General features: G+C 40.0%; 1 protein-coding gene across 2 annotated transcripts in view; it reads right to left on the bottom strand.

Annotated features, from left to right (window-relative positions):
* The window catches only part of tmeff2a (transmembrane protein with EGF-like and two follistatin-like domains 2a), a 116999-nt gene that overhangs the window by 50002 nt on the left and 44559 nt on the right, over positions 1-22438 (bottom strand). For both annotated transcript variants that reach the window (XM_056389510.1, XM_056389509.1), the window contains exon 4: positions 13360-13386. In XM_056389510.1, the coding sequence (XP_056245485.1) occupies positions 13360-13386 (27 nt within the window). The remainder of the gene's footprint in view (positions 1-13359; positions 13387-22438) is intronic.

The raw sequence follows: 22438 nt of genomic DNA, 5'->3' as shown, positions 1-22438 counted from the left end.
CAATTTGTTCTTGAGTCCAGGTGAACGTTTTTACCAAATTGGAAGAAATTTCCTCATGGCGTTACAGAGATATTGTGTTCACAAGGCCAAAACAAAGGTCACCACACCCTCAACCTTTGACCTTTGACCTTTGACCACCAATCAGTTCATCCATGACTCCAGCAGGAAGCAATGCAGTGAAGAAAAAGCAGACATACCAGAGAGAAGCCTAAAGAATGTGACTCAGAGGCTCACCATTATCTTCACCTGCACATTAGAGTTGAGTAAACACCCTTAAGAGGTTTTTGAAAGTTAATTTAGAAAAATAAGATTAAAAAAAGGGAATTGTGAGAGAGGCAGTAGGTTGACTTCTGTGTAGGAAATAAAGTAATCTATTTAACTATGTCTAAATATGCTGGATACCTTGTGGAGGACAAAGAAAACGTTCTGTTATCTTAAGAATGGCTTGTGGTTCAATATCAGTAAGTGTGTTATTCAAAGCCCATTTCCTTTCTCACAGTCTCCTGTAATATTTAGAGGCCTTTGCAGAAATAAAATCTTTTTTCTTTTTTTTTTTTTTTGTTGTTGCTTGTTTTCATTTCATCAATCAGCACTTTTAATCTGAGCACTTTTACGCTGCTCCTGTACATGTTTCAGTTTCAGCGAGTCAATAAACACATCAAATGTCCCTCTACTGTCAATGCACCATCTCACAGTGATCAGCCTCTCTGATGTAAACAAAGCGGCAGCTACACTGGGCTTTCCCTAAGCACAACATATATGTTTTTTTGCTCTCAAAACACAAAGCCTTCAGCATGCACACAGTTTCCCCCACTTCAATGCCACAAGGGATTCACCCACTCATCCTCATATGAGCATTAAAGCTCATACATAAACAGCCTTCAGATATTTACATATGGAACACAACGCTGTCGAAGGGCTCAGGAGAGTAAGTAGAAGGCTCATTTGCACTGATGAACCGAATTTGAATCAGCTGTCCTGCTTTATGATGATTTAAACTGTATCCGTATTTAGATTATATATATGTGTGTGTGTGTGTGTGTGTTCCCATTCCAGTGAATTGGCTTATTGCATCCAACTTTTCCATTTAAAAGTGAAGCTAATGGAGCTGTAGCTGCAATAATAACTTGATTAATCGATCAGTCGGCCGACAGAAAATTAATTGGCAATTTGATTATCAATTAATCATTTTATTATTTCAACATTGTCAAGCTGTACCTCCTCAGATATGAAGATGCTTTTCTTTGTCACATAGTGTATGAGAGGAAAATGAGTATATTCGGGTTTTGGACTGTTGACTAGAGAAAATAAGAATCTGAATATATCGTTTTTAAAACTATATTCTGACATTTTACTGACCAAATGAATCAAGAAAAACAGGACATGAATTAATGATAAAATAATTGTTGGTCCCTAAATGGTGTCCTCTGTTAGTAACTATAATCATCAGCTTTACTATCATGGCTAACTATGTTGGTTTCTGTAAACAATAGGGTGTGAAAAAACAAACAAACAAATAACAACAAGGTGTCCATCAGATATTACACCTTAAAATGACCTGTTGTGTGTTACTACAGAAAACTCACTGCTGCAGTTATCTTCATGCAGAACAGAATGTTTTTCCCTCACTAGAGATCACCAGACCAATAATGTGACTCCTTTCTTTGTTTCTTTTTTTCTTTGTTCCTTTGTTTCTTCCTTCCTTCCTTCCTTCCTTCCTTCCTTCTTTCCTACATGGAATTGAGGCCACTGTATCACCGTGAACCCGTAGCTCAAATTGCTTCATCCCGGCACAGGCCGTTCCTAATGAGCTGTGCGAGCTCGCTGGTGACAAAGGAAATGACACTTGGTGTAATTACAGAAATCTGGGCTTTGACCAAACTGTAACATGTGGAAAATGATCTGTGGAAGGACAAAGTCGAAAAAGGAGCACAAGCTGCTAACTGGTGAAAAAAAATGATATCACCATGGTGACTGAAAACCTGTGATGCTGATAATAACTTAAACTGTAGTAGTACTGTTAATAATAACAATTTTTAAAGCAGACACAGAGAAACTGAGTTGGGACGGGGTGTTATTGTACCATTACAAATGATTTTTTATCAGACTTACATAAGAAGGCACGGCCTGAAATCCCCAGGGAAGGGCCAAAAGGGCGAGTGGATGTCTCCACTGCTGCTGCATGAAGGATTATGAGCCTTAATTTATCTGGGACATCATATCTGTTTCCCTGAGTACGCTCTTTACAGCCATGACAGTTACACTGTAAGAGTGTATACAGCAGATGGTTATGGCACAATATAACTGAATATCACTGCGCTAGTGTGCCGTGTTTTCTGGGAAGATGAAGATACAATCTGTCATTTGTTTTATTCCCCACTGTATGTTTTGACATCATGAGGAACTGCTGCTCCACGTGCACTTTTACAATAGATTTTTCCCAAGTCAAATATGAAGGCTCACAACTGCTGACTGCTACACTTATACTAGTGCCCCCCCCACCACACACACACACAGCTCAAATTCTTTCCTATAGTGCCCACCTAATTCCCTTATTCCCTCTCTTAATCCCAGTCGAACCCTGCCATTACAGAAAAAAAGTCCAATCCTTCCATCTCTCTATCCCAATATCTCTCCGTCGCTCCCTGTCCAAGGGTCTCGATTTGGCACAATCTTCCTCCCCTTCCGCTCCACTCTCCCTCTCAGCCCTCTTCCATTATTTTCAGAATCACACAAAAAAAGGAGACAATAAAAGCCCTGATGCCGGTGAGAGCGAGGGGCTGGCCCAAAGGTGACCCTGCCACTCTCATCAGCCTCTGTCCCACTTTTCACCCACCTCCACTCACAGCTCTGACACGCAGCGGCTGCTGCTCGCCGCTTACGCTCCCTCCTCACACTAGATACTCCCTGAACCTCGCCGCTGCCGCCCCACCCCACCCCAACTCATCTCATTCAGAGCCCCTGTTGTGCACACACACACACACACGCACGCACGCACACACACACGCACACACACTGTATGCAGGCAATGGAATTTTTAATAATAATTTCAGAGTGGCATGATTGGATACGTTCCCGTGGAGAGACGAAGGAAAAGCAAAAGCAGCAGAGGTGAGAAATGGAAAAAGGAGAGAGAGAGAGAAAGAGAGAGAGAGAGACAGAGAGGGAGAGAGAGCGAGGATGGTGGGAGAGAGAGTGAATGTGTGTAGATGAAGGGATCTAACGACTTTGCTTCTATCTCATTTGCAGATCCTATCCCTCTCGGTCTAGATTACGACGTTATCCCTGTGCCAAAATAAAGGCTTATCGGCCGAGCCTTTCTCATGTGTTCTGCCTTAACGTATGCTCTGCGAGACCATGAGATAGATCCGATTTTCTTTTCTTTTTTTTTTTTTAACGTGGCGCCTATCTTCATGTGCATTACAATAAACCTCACATGCCCTTCCTCTCCATGCTCTGCGCGCTGTGAGAAATAGGGCTGTTTGTGTATGCAACATGCCGTCCAAGACCTTCTGCCTTTCTTCCACCATCATCAGCGTGAATCTGAATATAAATTCAGTGAAATGTAATCCTGCTGTTTGGCAGATATTAGTCCAGAGTGACTTATGAAAACATTATTTTTAGCATAGCCTCATCGAGAATAACATGCCTCGACCCGGGTTATGTGTATCATGCACATCTTGCTAGGTTTCAAGTATCTCTGGTAAAGGACATCTTTTAGGCAGGAGAATATTTTGCACCAAAATTTTGTTATAGCACAGTCTTTGTTCCTAATAAAGCAAGACTAAGTCATGCAGCTGCATTAGCCAATTTTAGAAGTCATGATCACAGTAAATTACAGGCTATTATACTGCAGATAGAACAGTGCCTGAATCATCAATCACTACAGAAAACCTTCAGAAGTCCCTCATGTCCTAAACTGTACGAGCTCAATTTAGAGGATAATATTTACTCATTCTAAACTTAGTTGCATAATTTTACAATATAGATCATCTTGTCATTTCAGTATTGCTATGTTTGTAATTTATTTCATGTTTGAAGCTTCTGTCATTTGTAACGTTTCTAGTCCTGGAAAACTTTCACAATTTATGAGAGGTCTGTGCATGCCCTATAGATAATTATTCATAAATAAAGGTCATAAAGGTTTAGAAAAAATATTGTTCTGCTTTAGCTATATGTTGCTTTTTATTTAGATTGTGGTTGGGGTAAAAGATGATTCATTTTGAATCTCTCCAATCAATATATAAAATATGTCCTAGCAATGATACAGATTCACATATCAGCCATGTCGCACAACGTAACTGTCACATGCAAACATACTGATAGGTCACAGGACATTCATCCAACAGGACACAAACTCTGGTCTCCTGCATGAATGTAGAGGGGTACACACCCATCCTCTGCATTAGCCTCCACACCCTTACTTCCTGTTTTGCCACATAAGGAATACACTGTTTCCCACACTGCTACTGATCTCTGGCTTTGAACTTGAAGCATGCAATGTGGAGTTGTGCTAGGAGCAAACTTTCCAGAGCGATGGATTCTTTGAAGACTTCTGAACATGATTTTGTTGCCAATAAAAGAGTGTGTGTGACAACGAAGGCCTTTGAGGATTAAAAATCAAAAAATGATTATCGCTAAGTGTGTCTAATGTTTATTGTAATGGTACCAGCGTTAATGTGCTTCATAGATAAACGGCAATAGTGCTTCATTCATTCCAGTGACATTTGCTCATCCAGCATATGTCTACATTTCTTTAGTAATTGGAGTGATCATAATACCACCCAGAAATATTTCTGTCTGTCTTTTTTAGTTCAACAACATCATGCAATTCCAGCTCCAAAAGCAGAGCTTCCCTTTAATATTGAGGATATTGGTGCAGAATGTCAACTTCAGTAAGGTTCAGACTTTTCAACAAGGCTGGAAGCCTATCTGCCCTTCGGCTTTCACCTGCCTATTAGGGTGGAACATATTGGCTAGATAGGTTCCATGTCTGTGTATGTGTGTGTGCTTGTGTGTGTGTATTTGTGTGTAGTGAGTGAGTAAGACATGCAGCACAGAATGACCAAATAAGACACGCACAACCCGCCACCCCAACCAACCCCCCCCCCACCACCACCACCACCACCACACACACACACACACACACAAACACACACACACGGGTGGGCTGGCAGTGGCAAGCCTTATCGTTATGCCACAAAGTGGGAAGATTAGATTACTCACTTCCCTAAACCTCTAACTTGGTTACCATAGCAATAGCAATGTGACTGGGGCAGCAGCTCGTCATTGTGGAGGCTGCTAAAGCAGAAATGGACGGATGGAACAATCACCAGGGGAACCGCAGGTCATCCAGCTATTTTATCGTAGCAATGCACCATTCTATTTTATTCTATTCTATTCTAGTGTATTCTATTCTATTCTATTCTGATTTCCAAAGGTTTCCAAATCAGTCCATGTGCTTCCACACCTTCTTCCTACATACCAAACACTGATATATGGGACAGTATCAGCAGATAATACTCTTCATTATTCTTAATGTTAGTTAACATTAGGACTAATGATACAGCATTGTGAGTCCTAACATGAATTTTCATATTGAATATGTTGCACCACAATGTTTGGAGAGTCAATAAAATAATAAAGTGTGGAGTGCTACCTCATATAATAATTTTTCTGCATTGCTGTATACCGGCCAACAGAGATCAATTGAAATTCAATTCATAATTGCACCACAGTGGAGCCTCGCCCTTTATTCAAATTAATGAAGTGCTTGCAAATCCATAGTGTTGTGGGTCTGATCATTAGATTAATTACCCCAATCAGGCTATTGTATTTCAATTAAGCCAAGTGCAGTGTTTATCTTTTCATTAGTCAACACTGAGAAAAGTAATAAAGAGCACAGACAGGGTGTGGTGCATGTGCACATGAATGTACAAATACAGATGATGTATTGTTATTGTGTGTATCATCAATGGTGACAGAATGGCAGCATATTTGATTTTCATATCCTTGATAGTACTGAAGTGCTTAAAAAGTCTCCGCCTCGGAAATAATTAGAGTCACACAAAAGAAATCAGGTAGCTGAAAAGACAGAGAGAGACTTAGAAGAATGCCCCATAAATACTGGTAATTAGACTGCAGACTACCTCCACGCTCTTGCTAAGGGCTCATAATGGACTCATTTTTTTACCATTCAAACAGAAAAATGGCTCTGATAAGTCACGGGACACAGTTTTGACCTTGACAAAGCACTTCATTTAGATAAGACTTACCCTTCGAAACTGCAGTGAAATTAGGTCACTTCAATGCCGGCAGCCCACAGAGCATGAAGGAGTTCAAGTCGATGACTTTGGGACTTGAGGCAGGATTGTCCTGCTGGCTTCTATGTGTTCTAGCCGGTTCTATCTTGGACTAATTTAGGCGTACAAGAGGAATTTTCAAAAAGAAGATATTTAATATTGTATTGGAAAAGCCACAGTGAAAGCAGAGACCTAAAGTACATTTGGGTCTTTTATTTCTCTATTTGGATCCCCATTAGCTTCCACATAGTGGTCGCTAGTCTTCCTGGGGTCTTTTAAAAAGATAGTGAATAATTAAAGTTCCTGGCTGGCAAACTAACATTATAACAGGCTGTATTCTCTATATAAAGATGGATTAGATGTGTTTAGTGACCAGCTCTATGCGCAGTTTGGTGCATGACTCTGTGAATGATGATATCACACAGTCAGTTTGTCAGTCCACCAATTTGGGGCAAACTGAAATATTTCAATGAATGGATTTCCATAAAATTTTGTATAGACATTCATGGTCCCCAGAGGATGAACCCTAATTACTTTGCGATCCTGTAGTGTCACGAGCAGGTCAAACCTTTTACGTATCTAGTGAAACATGTCAACAACACAACACACGCGCTACACTAAGATGGGAAACGTGGTAAACATTTGTGCGGATATGATGTTAGAGAGATCACTGGGCAGTAAACTGGTACCAGTCCATGCAGTATTGGCTACCAGTCTGCAAAGATCTTATCACTGAGAGAGAAAATATTAGTGTTCTTAGTTATATTTCTCATACATTTCTATGTATGAGGCATCAATGGCCTTTTCTCCCTCCCCTACTGAAGCTAAGCTATCTGTAAGCTATATCTCTCTTACACTTTGGTTTTCTAACAAATTACTATTGTGTCTAACATGGCTAAATACTCTGTAGTCCTCTTTAAAAATACACTTGGATGGGAATTGTTGAAACCCATATAAATTTAATGCTCTGGTTGTCCTTTGTCCTCCCATGATCATGTGAGTGCAATTCAATTTCTCCACTGTACAATTGGATTTGGACAAATGTCTGATTCTGACTAAAGGGGCCATGTGACCAGACTCATGTCGTAGGGGCATCTCCCTGCACAGCTTACTTGTGTTCTCACTTTTCATATAAGAAAAACACAAATACACAAGCGGACACACTCTCACAAGCATGAACGCACACACACGCATGCATCGCAGACAGCCTGCACTCTGCACACACTCACACACACATTTGCACATTGACGATACAGCCAATGAAACTGGCAACTGCCCCTCTGACCCAGGTTTTATGTGTGTAGATTTATCATTGGCCATTAAAATACATTTGATTTTTACCGGGATGGCTCTCCAACTGCTGGTTTCCTCAACAGGAGTCCAACCTGCTTTTAACAACCGCTTTCTTTAACCTTCTCCCCTGCTCATAAAACACCAGCAGCTCTCTCTTCCTCCACCTCTGCCATACTCCCTCCTCCTTCCCTTCCGTCTCTTCTACTGTATCTCTCCATCTATTTTGACCTCTGCTATGATTCTATCTTTATAGGGTGTGTTTGTGTTTCTCCTCCTCTTGTCCTTGCCCTCTTCTTCCCCCTCTCGCTCCTATACTGCACAAATATCCTCTCTGCCCCTGAGTTATTTTTTCTTAAGTGTCTCTTTTCCTCCTGATTGATCGATTCCTCAGATTTATCTGACAGTTTGAGAATAAGGACAGTTATCAAGCTTCCACTTTGAATCACCGAGAGGTCTCATAAGGTGAGCATTCATACTTAGCTTTCACGAGAAAAACCTTTCTAACTTGTTTTTAGAGGATGACCGCCAATTTTAATGTGCATAATGAAACTAAACTCTTCACCCTTCCTGTGCCTGATGCATTAATATCCATTTCTGCTGGTCCTGCTGTGCCACTACCAATCTTTTATGCCACTCTTAGTAGTGTGTGCTGTTAGATTATATTATGAGCAGGGCATTGTAAATCCCTGAAAAGTCATAGGTCAGTGTTTTCAAAGCTTTTCAGACTTAGCTATTAAAACAAAACTCATGGACCAACTAAGTCCACAAACATCCCAAAGACCAACAGGGTCTACTACTCCAGTAGTATTGTGGCGAGCAACAGGTCACCTTGCCTGTTCTGTCCGTTGTGTCAGAGGTGTCATTTATTTGACCCACTTATTTATTTGAGCTTCATCCACATTTCCTTTTTAAAATGTTATATCAAAACATAAACAGTGAACTGGCATGAGTCGGCAGTGTCGCAAAACAGTCAGTTACAGTTTAGTCCAACAACACTGTAAAACAGCCAACTCAAATAATAATGTTTGAAGTTGTAAACGAGTTGACTTAACTTTGAAAACAACACACATACACACAGCTCACTACTAGGCTTGGTGGTCACTTGAAGAAAGTTTGAGAAACACTAAATTTAAAACATGATATTTGGACAAATCTACTTGCAGTCGACCGACCACTCTTTGAGAATGGCTCTCCTCGGTGGATTACATGGAGACTTTTATTTTGAAGGACATAGGGAACATTTCTCATATTTCTTACTTTCTCTATGACAACTAAAGATTTGCTAATAGAGTAAGCTTCGTTATGTGACAGCATGTTCTGTTTCATATAAGGACGTAAAGCACTTTTTAAAATTGTACAAACTGCTATTTTCATTCTGGACCTTTCACGCAGATACATATTTTCTGTGATTAATGTAACATTAATTTACAATTGTAAAGTAAATAATATTTTTTATGCCACTATGTTATTAGTGTCACCCTATTTTTATGCCTAAAATGACACCTGTCACTGCTGGATGATAGCTAGCTACCAATTAAGCTAAAGTTAGCTTCACGAATGTGTTGAAAACTCTGCCGACTTTTTAAATGATTTCCGTTGACTCATTTTACAACCACAACTCTGTAAACGGGATGTTAAATACGCACTTAATGACAATATACATGATATTGTGCACTTTCCTGGCAAAATGTCTGCATCCTCACCAGTAGAAGCCATGGAAATAAAGAAACTGCATAAAAAAACTAATTCCAGGAACTGAATTGAACTGAATTTGAGAAAAACTTCATTGTTGTAGCGATACTAGTATTATAAGCATGAAAAGGAAAACCCAAGGCTGGATTACCAACTGGGCACCACACATTATGTTTCACTTTTAACATTACAAGAGAAAAAGGTTTTCAGTAGTGTGAAATATTTTGACACTTCTGATCCTAAATGTTTCTGCTCTAGGATCATTTCTCATATTAAAATATCAATATCTAAACTCAATAATTTGGAGTAAATGTATATTTTGTCTTCAACAGAGACACAGCAGAGAATAACTACACTATGACCGGGATCTAAATAATACCTGTTTGAGAGGAACTACTTGTCCTTCCGCCTGTCATAGTGGATGACAGTGATGACGGCTGACCCTACATGTGGTCTTGAGTGGAACTTTTTTCAGCTCTCAGAGCAGCAGCGACGCTGTGTGTGATGTGTGTGGGAGGACTGTGAGGTACTGTGGCAACACCACAAACCTCGTTAAGCATCTGACATTTAATCACAATGCAGAATATGATGAGGTGATGCAGCAGCGGTCTGAGGTGGAGAGGTTGTCTTGGGATAAGACTGATTTCACTCACCAAGTCGTTCAGCAGTAGCAGCATTGGCTATTGGCGACGTTTATCTCTGTCAAGATTACGGTGAACGTGTCTCGGCTTCAGTTTGTATGTTGATGATCAAACAACTGGTCTTCCCCACATTCTTAAAAGCAATTACAATTCAATGACATTGATCTGAATAAATACGCCAGCCAGTTATATAAATATGGTTATGAAATAAGGAATGAAATACAACAAATAGCTACAATAAATGCTATATAAAGATGAGAGCTGCAACGTTTGGGCTCAGCTTGGAGTGAAATTTATGTCCCTGCGATCACTGCACATCAGTTCAATAAAATATTTATCAGCTGTTATATTATCATTTCCAAAGCCCAGGACGCTGAATTGCCAATACTCTGTATGTCTTCATAAGACTTGCGTTTCCATTTTCAATGACTTACTCTGCAGGCAGCAGACCTTCCCTCACTGAATGTAGGCCAATGAGCAGCCAATAACATTCACTGACCCAGTCTCATTTGTTTTGACTGACAGTTGGCAGGTTATATCAAAATGTAAGTATTGATTCATTTATAGATTTATTGTGTAAATTATTTATTTCACTATTTATTTCAAAGGCATTCTTTTTATTTAAATTTGAATAACACGTCATAACAGCAAACATATGTAGCCTGACGATTCCTCTCCTCTTAGTGTAAGTTGTAAATAGTAGCGGTGCAGTAATAGTATCAGCGACACCGGCCTGGGTTTTTACTTTGCATCGGATTGGAAAGGAAATCGTTGGTATTGCACATCACTAGTTTTAGGATGAGAACTAACTGATGTAACTCTGTCTCAGGCCAAGGTTAGCGCCTGGTTAGCGTGACCCTGTAAACTAAAGAAGCATGAAATGCGTCTTGCCTCGGAAGGAACACTGGGTTAGGTTACAACTGTAGGACGTAAGCTAGTTAGCTGGATATGCTAACATTTGCAGCTTATTTTGGAGCAGACAAAGACTGCTTAATCTAGTCATTATGGTCTCTCTGCCTTACTGTTTTTGTTCTGGGCTTGACTCTGTGAAGGCGTGGAGAGCATTCAAAGAGAGATCGGGCGAGTGCTTTGTTTCTCTTACAGTTGCAGGGAATTTATTCAGCTGCTTTGCAATAAAATGCCGAAACTCCTGGGAAGTGTTATCCTTGTCCATTACACAGCCCGACATACATGGCGTTACTTGATGCAATAAAAAGAAAATATGAGCTTTCATATTGCTTATGTGAACATGAACCGCAGGTTTAGGGTATCCCCCTCAGCCCGAGGACAAGGACAGCCCTGCTCAGATAATCAACATACAGTGCAGGGAATGTTCTGAGTATTTTGCATTCAGAGGACATACATGAAAATGTATGTTTCATTTTGTTCCTCCTCACTCCTGTTTCTTATCACCGTCTGCCCTCTTTCTCTCCCTCCATCTCTGTATCACTCGCCTTCTGTTTCCTCAGTTCTGTTATCTATTTTGCGACTTTCCTCAGGCCATTTCTTTGTCCACCCTCTCCTTCTCCTTCTCCTTCTCTCTCACTCTCGTTGACCTAGCACCAGTTTCATTTCCGCACGTTCATCCATCTGTCTGCCATCTTTTTTTTTCTTTTTTTTGGGTGGGTTGGGTCGGGGGGGGGGGACTAATCTCTTTTCCAATCTCTCCCTGATATATGCCCGGTGAAGCTCCATGCGTGAGAGTTAATAAAGGAACTGCATGGGTAAACTCACAGGAGGGCAGATGTGAGATGGATGAGATGCATGAGTGTAAATAAATGCACGCAACACAAACATGAACTGACAGATGAGCTCGACTACTATCTGTGTGCTGTCTGTGCTGACATTACAGCTGAGTCTTGTTAGTCAATTAGGCAACAAATTAGAGTCTTAGTTGAATGACACATTATTAATCAGCTGGAGGTTTTACATGATTAGTTACTCAGAAAAGTTATTCATAAAAAGTCACTCATAGCCCTGAGCTCTTTTCCATCTTATTACAACAAACTCTTACACACTTATCACCCCCTCCAAGCTCGCGCCATCTTTCAGCTCCAGTGTTTATTAATTGCAATGTTGTCCACACACACTCCTGAGAAAACAGCCCGTTACTCCCTTTCACTGGGACACATGCCCTTTTTTCAAAATGAGCTCTGACAGAGTCTTTTCAGTATGACAGTGCACATGTGCTGTGTGCTTGAATTTGTATTTTGGGACAACAAAAAAGCCTTAGTCAAATTAATTAGTTTGAGATTACAGATCTAGTGAAAAGCACAATGTGCAAATTATTTAAGTGTGTACACAAAACATGTGTAAATGCTGAGCATTTTCCAAAGCATGCTTTCAGTTTTTTTTTCCACATATTTTTTTTTTTTTTATGTCTCTAAGCCCATAAATTCCATAATGGTATGAAAATGATCTTGCAGAGACTTGAAAATGGCTTGGATAGAAAAATCCATCAACAAACATTTATTTTATTATTCAGATTTTCCCTCAAAGTTGCGTTATCGCTCACTGCAGCCGCTGTGAGCAAAGACCATTTTCAAAACTCTCCTTTATGATGCAATCGAGATCTCTCGGTTCTTTATAAACACTCCCTGCAATCGCTGAGCAAAGGTAGAAAGTGGCTTTGACAAAAAAAACAATGAACACAAGGAAGTGTGTTTTTACAAAACTGAACAAAAATGTTTTTCTGTTTCAAATTAAATTGACATAACTATACGGCTCATTAATATTCAGAAAGTTGGTGGTGATAGACAGACAGAGGTTTCTCTGTTGTAGCTTGTTTGTGATCATAATGCGCAGCATGATCTTCAAATTAAAAAGCTGATTGTTGTCAGTCTCCTGTGCGTATATAAGTGAAACAAATGGCCACTTCGAGACAGCGGAATCAGGCAGCAGACAACACAGGTGTACACTCTTTACTAGGTACACCTCAGAAACTGACAGAGAGCTGTTGATTGAGCTGTATGATCATTTTGGAAGACGGTTTCTTGTGCTGTTGAGCTGTGGAGCATTATACAGAGAGGCGTCTCTGTCATTGAGCTCACTGATATGAATGGAGTGGACAAAATAATAGAAACAGCTGTCTGCTGTGAACAACAGTGTAAAGCATGAGGGAGCTCAGTGTAAACCAACTGTGGGAGAAATCGTTCTAAAGTGCAGTATTAAGTTCATTATAGAACTTAAAGTACATTCAAGTCAAACGCGTTCGTTTGTTCAGCAATGCATACTGGAAGTTCCCGTTAATTGAGTTATCTCTAATGTCTGTTTATTGCACGGCTGTGTGGTGCTACAGCAAAACATAGTTTGAGTGGATGACGACAATGAGCACAGAGAAACCCATGAAAGAGCGGTGAATGTGGAGTTACAAGAGAGGAGGAGAAGGAGGAGGAGGAAGAGGAGGAAGAGGAGAAGGTGAGTAATCTTACCATCATCTCCCGATCCTGAGCCGGCATCTGCAGACGAGAGCAAACACAGTTATTAACCAGAGGCTCACACAGCCACAGACATTAGCTGAATAAGCGTGTGCCTGCAAATGGAAGTGTGCGTCTAGCCCTATTTGAATGCGCGCTCGTGTGTGTGTGTGTGTGTGTGTGTGTTTGAGAAAAATGTGATTTCTCTTAAGATAATGCAGAAAGTGATACTGAGAGTCAGATTAATAAAAATGAAAAAAAAAAGAGGAGGATGATAGCGAGATGGAGGATGCGCTGAGGCTTTCAGCATCGAACATCTTCTCCATTCTGCACCAGCACATTGATCATAACACCTCCGACTGTGGACCTTTCCACGCTGGGGCTGTGGGAATGTTTTCTGTTTCCAGTTGTCAGTGTGTTTGTGTCTCAGTGACTCCTTCTACGTGGCTTTCCAACTGAATCGGCGTAAAGCTCGCTCAAAGACAGAGCTTACTGAATTGTTTGACATTATGGCTGTGAAAGGGATACTGATGAACACTCCGAAGAAGAGCCGTCATGTAACTCGAGCCGCGGCATAAAGCAATCTGCTAAAATGCACAGGCCCGGAGATCAGGCAGGGTCTCAAAAGACTGGGGGGGAGGGTGCGGGGATAATAGCTCAGCTCCACAGGAATACCCATGTGAGAGGGCTTTATAAGAAGAGGTACACATGCTGTCTGGAGCATTGGGGCCTTCATAGCTCTAGAACAAATGGAGTCTGACCAGCAAGCCGTCATGATACTGATACTTTCATGACATAAGCTTTGGTTCAATAAAATGCTTTTCTTCTGGGACAAAAACATGTCTGCAGTGTGATGGTTCTTTGAGGTCAGTGCAGCGGACAGACGGTCAGGGGGAAGCAACTCTCAAAGCAACCAGTTAAAGCCCGAATATAATCAGCGGGGTGGAACTGACTCCAGATGAAAGTTTAATTCAATTAGTGGCAAATCTAAAATTCAAATTTTTTGATTTTTTCTTCTTTTTGTCTTTTGTTTGACTGATATTTTTCAAATGGTTACTGAATAATTCAGTCCCTTATTACTGCAGCTGTGGCTAGCTTCTGTCAAATAAGTGAGTTGTGGGTGGAAAAAAAGTGTCTTAATGGACATGCACTTTTAGTTCTAAATCAACTGGGATCATAAACTTTTATTATTAAGTTAACTTTTTTTTTTTGGTCGGTGAGAATATGACATGAACAAGTGTGACATGAAGGATACTTAGGACATGGAAATGACAACAAAAACAGTTAGAGAGACGTATTATGAAAAAATTACAGTCTGTAATATGTGTATATGTGTGTGTGTGTGTGTGTGTGTGTGTGTGTGTGTGAGTGTGTGTGCGTGTGTGTTTGCATAGGGAGACTGAAGAAGCAAGTATAGTGATAAAAGATGTAATCTTGAATACAACTGTAGAAAGAATGTAATAGAACAATGTAATAAGAATAAAAAATTATATAGCAATACTTTATATCATTTATATATCTCTCAATGTAATGGTCATATATCTGACAACAAAAATACAATATAATAGATATATAGACATACATTATGATACAATATAATATGTATCACTCAAGTTTATTTTATACAATATAATCATATATAGTAATATAATATATAGAATTATATTACCTAATGATAGTGATTATAATATAATAACGTTATGAGCAGCACAGCCGGGCCGAGCTCCCGTAGGGACAAGCCATGGCAACTTTAACATCTCAGTTACTGTATAATGATGAATCTGTGGTGATTTGGTGAAAGCCTCTATGTGTAGAAGTGGTGGGAGTAGACTCTCCCCCCTCAACCCTTGGAGGGTCTGAAGACACTGATAAAAATGTTTCACCAGTCACATGCTTCTAAAACACCATAACGATTCTGATTCTTCACATAGTAGCTTTAAAATAAATCACCCAATCTATAATTTATGGATGCAAAGCACCAATAAAATCTACAGTAAATTTCTAGAGGCCAAAAGTCAGCATTACAACCCCCCTGACTACCATTAGCCTGACTCTAGATGGAGTCCTGATGCAGATGGTGCTGGGGAAGTGTTAGCACAAGTATCAGGTGCTGGAAGCAGTATCACAGCTAACTGGAGAAATGGAGGGGATAGTGATTAATGATTGGATCCTGTGTGAACAGATGAGAGACTCAGCTGTTTTGTTCTGAAAGCCAGTCAAGCCAGACCTGATCCACAGCCCCGTCTGTGGTTTAGGCAACAAAAGCACTTTGGGTAAGTTCAGGGAAAGATGGTGGTTTTGGTTCGATGTAAATGAACAGCCTGTGTCTGAAGTCGCTGTGAACTTTCTCTGTATTAAACCAGATCAGGATCTTTATTTCACCTCAACACCAAGTGCTGTTCAAAACAGAACCGTAAGTAAGTGTAATAATGCTGTAGTCATGTAGATATTTTAGCAGAAAACAAATACCGCACGTCAGTGAACATTTTACTAATACTAGTATCAGCGTATTTGCATCTGGCTACACGTTTGTTAACAACAATTAGTTGTTCTAGGCTAAATTAGTTATAAACAAAGACAAAGACAGGGTTGCCTTGCAAGTTGCTGTCTCAACTCAATGTCTTATAATAATATAATATTCTGATCAAAGGCTTAAACCTCACTTGCTTACATGCGTTAGTGTGTCATCGGTATAAAAATTGAATCTGTATTCACGTATTATTTTCGGGAAGTACAAACATTTATCAAACAAGGCAGGTGAGGAGAGGTCACACCAGTGCTATAAAAATAAACAGCGATGTGTTATTCAGCCATATCTAAATGAAACCGTCTGCCATGCAATTAAAAATCAATAAAAAAAGGTTTTAAAAAACAACTGAAGGGGTTATAAAAAAAGACGATATATACAAACAAAGTAAGACTCCTTAAGACTCCAAACCTTAAGAATACCTGTTACCAAGGTGACAAATAATCCAAAGCAAACCGAGCATACAACAATAAACCTACTCAGCCTCTTGTATTATTAAAGCATGAAGTCATAAAAACAAGGCTCATCGTAACAAGCAATCAATTCTCCCTGAACAGGAGGTCAATCCCTTCCTCTTCAAAGTGTCTAAACATGTCGAATTTCTCTTACAAGTTTCACAGGTGCATTTCAAGTTCACGCAGACTGAACTCTGCATGAGATGCCGAGACAAAATCAATTTGCGAGACAAATACACATCACCCCATTTTTCATTGAAATAAAGCGGAAGCGACTTTTAGTGTAGCCGCAGCATAATGAATGGAAGAGTAGGGAATTAAACTCCCACAGCAGAAACACTGTGGTTTCTTTTTAGTGTCCTGCCGTACGTAAGAATATTTTTCGAGTATCTGTACTTTATTTTTTTGGGAAACTTGAATGACTTTTACTCCACTACACTTAAAAGACAAATATTTTACTTTTGACATTTCTATGAAGTACTTGTTACTTTGAAACAGCTTTTAGTCAGTGGAATGAGTTTTCTTTGATTTTGAAAAATGTGATAAACCATACACTGTGTTCCTCACAAGAGAGAAATGAGTCACAGTCAACTCCTCCACTGGCAATCATGTTGTTCTGCTGCATTTTTGAACTTGGCAGTGTCCTTAAGATGGCTCACTTAGATAAAGATGAGGCAGGAGATCCTTCACCAGAGCATCACAGCCTCATATGAAGCTCATGTTTGAAGTTTTGGAAATAAAGAAAGATTCCTTTCATGTTAAATGTTTGCTGTGTTTACCACGACCAAACTTCATCACTGCCTAAAAAAAAAAAAAGAAAAAAGAATACTAACTTGACAATCGCTCCACTTGTTGATTTACTTGTGTTTTTATGGCCATTTCTATCAGCTTTGTAGCATATTCTACAAGCTTTTTACTTTAAAGTACATCAGTCAGTCAGTCGGTTGCTTCAGAGTCATTAGGTTCTATAAAAGTGGAACAACACAACAATGAGTTGACAAAAAATTTACTTTTGAATACAAGCGAGTACTCCAGTACTTTAACAACTTTTATTGGAGTAATATTTGACCAGGATACTTATAAAAGCTGCTCTCTACTGTCTTTTCCCTCTCTTAAATCTGCAGAATTTCCAAGTGACCTTGGAACATGTGGGACACTGAATGTGCAGTGTTTCATGAAAAGGCTTAGCTTGAAGGATCAGGCTGGAGTCAGAAGGGGTTCACAGGAGATCAATAAAAACCTTTAGTATCTCTACAAGGCCAGACGGTTAAGAAGAGCAAGACTGGCATTAGAAAATAGAACGAAATGGCAAGGGAGATGGGCACAAGCGTTTTTTTTAACCTGCTTTACCTACCACACAATTTTATTTCGTGGAAGGCACTGAAAAAAAAAATCCTCTGCAGACTATGGATGACTGAAGTGATTTTGTTATTTAGTTAGTTTTGAAACAGTTGATTAGAAGAGAGAAGAAGACAGAAGAAGAGAGGAACCTTCTAGGAGAACTGCTGTCAACCTTAAAGGTCCCATATTTTACACTTTTCTGGTGTTTTATTTGAAGTGTTGATCCATAAGAAGATATATTTGTGGTTTTAAGAACCAAAAACCATCTCTATGTAATTTTACATCTCATCGCTCAGGCTTTTTTTCTGGAGCTCTAGTAACAACAGGTCGGTGAGACTGACTGTTTTCTAAGGAATCAAATAAAAAAATAGCAGATTTCAGGTAAACACTGGTGGGTCCAGGTTGGCGGGGCTTGGAGCATGGCGGAGGGGCAGTGACTGCTTTGCTATGACATCACAAAGTTACAGAAGTCCTGACGGCTCATTTTAAGGCTCAGTTCCTGAATACAGGCTGTGTGCATTTCTCTGTGGACTGAGGCTTTGATACTTTCACAGTATTAATATAGAACCTAGACCTGCTTTCTAATCAAACAACACATGGAAGTCTGCCTTTATACTGTATGGAGACCTTTAAACTACTGCCTACACCAGAGGCTGTGCCGCAGTGCACACACACATTGTACACACACATACATATATCACTGCCTGTTTGCACATGAAAACATTTTCCACCCTCTACTGTGAATACGCCTTGAAAGTTAAGCTTAAGCAGAGGATGTGGCTGCATGCAGACACTGTGCATGGCAGCAGCTGTTTACTACAAAAGTACTAGTCCTTGTAAAAAATGATGCTCATATTCTAATGAACCGCCTTTATCGTGAACACTTCTAATGGATTTTTCTGTCTGCGACAAAGACAAGGTCGCCTGGTGGCACCGCTTCACTCTTTGTATATAAAACTTCAGATATGTTGTAGGCTAGACGTACACTGCACAAACATGCCAACACAAGCATGTTTTCATTATTTACCACAGCACTGACAGGCAGACTGTGTCTATCTCTGTACAGTTTGTGATGTTGAGCTGTGGCATCATCAAATCTGATGTTCAATTCTGAATATCTGATTTTCAAAAAAAAAAAAAAGAAAAAAAAAAGAAAAAAGTCTTTAATATCAGTAGCTTTCAAGGCTCCAGGAGCTGTCTGGGTGATGCAGAGCAAATTTTTTTTACACCTTTGAAATGATGTCCCATCAAAGCATCACATGAAAGGATCATCACATCAACTCAGCAGGAAACAGGGCCTTTTAATCTATTGACCACAGAGGTTGGTGGATGCTAGAATTTACTATCTTACAAACCAAATAGATTTCTAAACAGAACATGGCCCAGAGGTGTTGACTCTACCGGCCATCATGAGATATAATATCTATAGCTTGCCAGAATTGCTGTGGTTAAGTTTCCTCCCTTGTTGCCATTAGAGAGTAGTTTTCAGGTTCAAAGTCTCCACCAGCTCAGTACGCCTAGAAATTACATCCATATTGAGACAAACTATATCTTGTGACAATGGAGGTAAGAGTGCAGCCTTTATGTAGCGAGGTGGAAAGTGACTGTGTGGAGTTTGAGGGGTAGATGGGTGTGTAGCATGTCAAGACTTTCATGCAGAAAACATCCCATCAAGGACTTGCATTTTTATTCATCATAACCAATCTTTCCTTGATCTTAAAGCAGCTATTTGTCAGTTTTCTCTGCCGCCGAATGTGGTTTCTTGGCGGGAGCAGGTGGTGGTGATTGTCCCTTGACAAGAGCGAATAGCAAAACTTACAAATAGCTACATTAACCTGGTATTTTAGTTTTCTAATCATTCCTTAACCATAAATTAAAACTTTCAAAAACTTTCTTTCAAATTTGAGGTATTCCTCAATAATTTCAGATACTCATGACCGTGACCAGCTAAGCAAGAGTCATTTTAGGTTATTTATGAAGAGTTTAACACCCAAAAACCGAAGCTAATCCGCTTCATCAGAACTGTGGAGATGCGGTTTAACCACAAAGAAGAGTGTGACCTCCTTCCAAGTGAGTCGAGAAGCGCTCAGAGGAAAACACAAACACATACATCCTTCATAAGGAATAACTAAAGCTGACGGTATTTGTAAAATCACCCAAGTACACATTAGTTTATCATTACTTAAAGTGGGGTTTTGATAACTTCTTCTGTACTATATGTGAGATCCTGTTGTGCTACGGTAAACTCACTACACATACAGCTCTCTGCATCATTGTCACCAGGATGGATTTCTGCACAGCACCCCTCTGATAATGTACTGCTGACTCTCATTCAGCTCCTGGCCTACTGATAACCCACATTGTGCTTGTTAAGTCATCAGCCAAACATATGGCTCGTGTCATCTGTCAGTGCTCAGGCACTACATTCCCACAAAACAGTGTTTAAACATGTCATCAACATTTTTACATTGTGTCAATTAAACCCTCTGCCACCTTCCCGTTTAATGACTTCCTGGAAGTTATATTGTTCACTTTGTGAACTGAGTTGGAAAATGCTATGTGAGCACTTGCCTGAGCTTAACTCTCTCCTTTGGGGAAAATAGACCACTTGCTTTGTTTCGCTTTGCTAAGCTGATGCTTAACTGCTCCTCACTGCGCTGGGCTTGCATCTGATGTGAAAGTGGTACCATCTTGTGCTAATCAACTTTCACTGGCTTTGTACCACTGATAGCTCTTCCTCTTATCGACCTCTAAATCAGAACTTCCTTATCTGTCGGGGACATGAAGGTAATAAAGACTGGAATGAACTGGAATTTAAGAAGTGTAAATTTGCTTTGTCGTCTGACAGATGTTGCACTGACAAATTCAATAACGGGCTTAAATAACCCACTTTATGTCACAAACCTACACCTCTGTGATATAATATTGTGCATGATATGCACACTTTTCCACAGCGGCCATAATAAGACGCTTTTCCTCAGAGGCAATGGTATGAAATCATGTTTGTCTATGCCTCAGTGCCGTCACTTAGCATGAAACTGGCAACTCAGCGGGCCTCCTGTTTTCAGATGACAGCAGACTCTAACGTCTGGCCTCTTGGCCTCAGGAGCCACGAGGGTTAATGAGCTAACATGAAACTGTGCTGTCAGGATCCTGCAGGTCTGCCATGAACTGTAAACGCAAGAAGAGACCTGCTGAAGTCATAAGATAGGTCCCATCTATGTTATGATTTAAAAAGTGAAAAATGCTGTTCCTTATCAACTACTGCTGAGGTGATTAAGTTTCCATATCCATTTTGCTTCCAGTTCAATGCTCAGTGGCTGACAGTAGTAACACGGCTGTAGTGGACACCACTGGCTGCTATGTTCCAACGCTGATATATAAGTCTGTACATCAACCATGACATTGTCCAATTTTAAACTAGATTATCAGTGAAAAATTCCAGGCAGCAAGTTATCCTGCGAAAAAACAGACCTTCAGTAATTTCAGATTCATTTCAAAAAGTATTTTGGTTTTAAGTCTTGACCTTGACGTTGGAAACAGTAGTTGAGAAACAGCAAGTCCAATCTGAGCAACTACATAGGTAGTTTTTTCCAACCTAGTTCCCCTACGTTGGCCGGCGTATTGAACCTTGGTTGTCATGGTTATGATATTAAAAGGTCATGGCTCGGCAAGGTTTAGGCACAAAAACTGCTTGGTTAGGTTTAGGAAAAGATCATGGTTTGGTTTAGAATAAGTACTTCCTTAAGATTACTCGACCTTTGTTGTCATGGTTACAATAATAACAATGTGGTCTCACTTTAAGACTGTTCTTAAGAGCTTTTGATTATATCGCATCAGCTTCAACAGCAGGTGAGGTTTGCCCATCTGTGATAAAGTTTCTCCGTAGACGAAAACGAAAATGAATATTGGATTCATGTCGTCATGTGATTTCTCAACGCAGGCATTCCTGTTTTGTTTTTTTTTTTATGACACTGATCCACTAATATGAGGATTGGAGAGTTAAAGTTACATTACGAACACTGCATCTAGATTTTCTTTCACCACCACTCCCTCCAGCGATGTATGTTTCATGATATCTCTCATCCCAGCACGGAAACAAGCGCTGGCACTGGCAAGCTGACATATATCTATTACATTGTGTACTGTTGCTGCTAATGGGATTTTGAAAGACGGAAATGGAAAGCAGGACAGCGAGAGATTGGGGGAGAGAGAGAGAGAGAGAGAGAACAACAGAGAGAAAGAGAAAACGCTTTGTTGCAGTAAATGCACATGTTGTGTAAAGTAGTTTTGACACTCACTATTAGTTGCTCCTATTACTGGCATTCAACATATTTTTTAACATATTCCACCGGTGCACTCGTTTTAAGTTAGCTTAGCTGTGAGTATCGGCTAAATGGCTGAGTGGTGAGGAAAACAGAGAGGAAACACTTCAGAAGTTGCTGCCTGCCACACTTTCCCACATGAAAGGTTTGGGTGTAACACTTGGTTACATAAGAAAAGCTCCCACGCACCAAGCTCTCAGTTTACCTTTCAAACAAACAAACAACAAGCATCTGTGACACCTATTTTAGTGAGACTACCTTTGTGATATCCATGAATCCATTATTCGTGTCTTGCAGTAATGTATTTGTGTGCTATATTAACCTACTGGTGCTGTTTTCCCCCACTTTATTCTATTTATATTTAGAATATAAATTCAGACCAGGAGATAAACTTAACTTCTAAGTGACTCTTTCACACCCAGCTCATCACTGCTAATCAAACGTAC

Source organism: Seriola aureovittata, chromosome 11 (genome assembly GCF_021018895.1).
Source record: "Seriola aureovittata isolate HTS-2021-v1 ecotype China chromosome 11, ASM2101889v1, whole genome shotgun sequence".
In the NCBI taxonomy this organism is placed as follows: domain Eukaryota; kingdom Metazoa; phylum Chordata; class Actinopteri; order Carangiformes; family Carangidae; genus Seriola; species Seriola aureovittata.
This window is presented reverse-complemented; position numbering and strand designations above follow the sequence as displayed.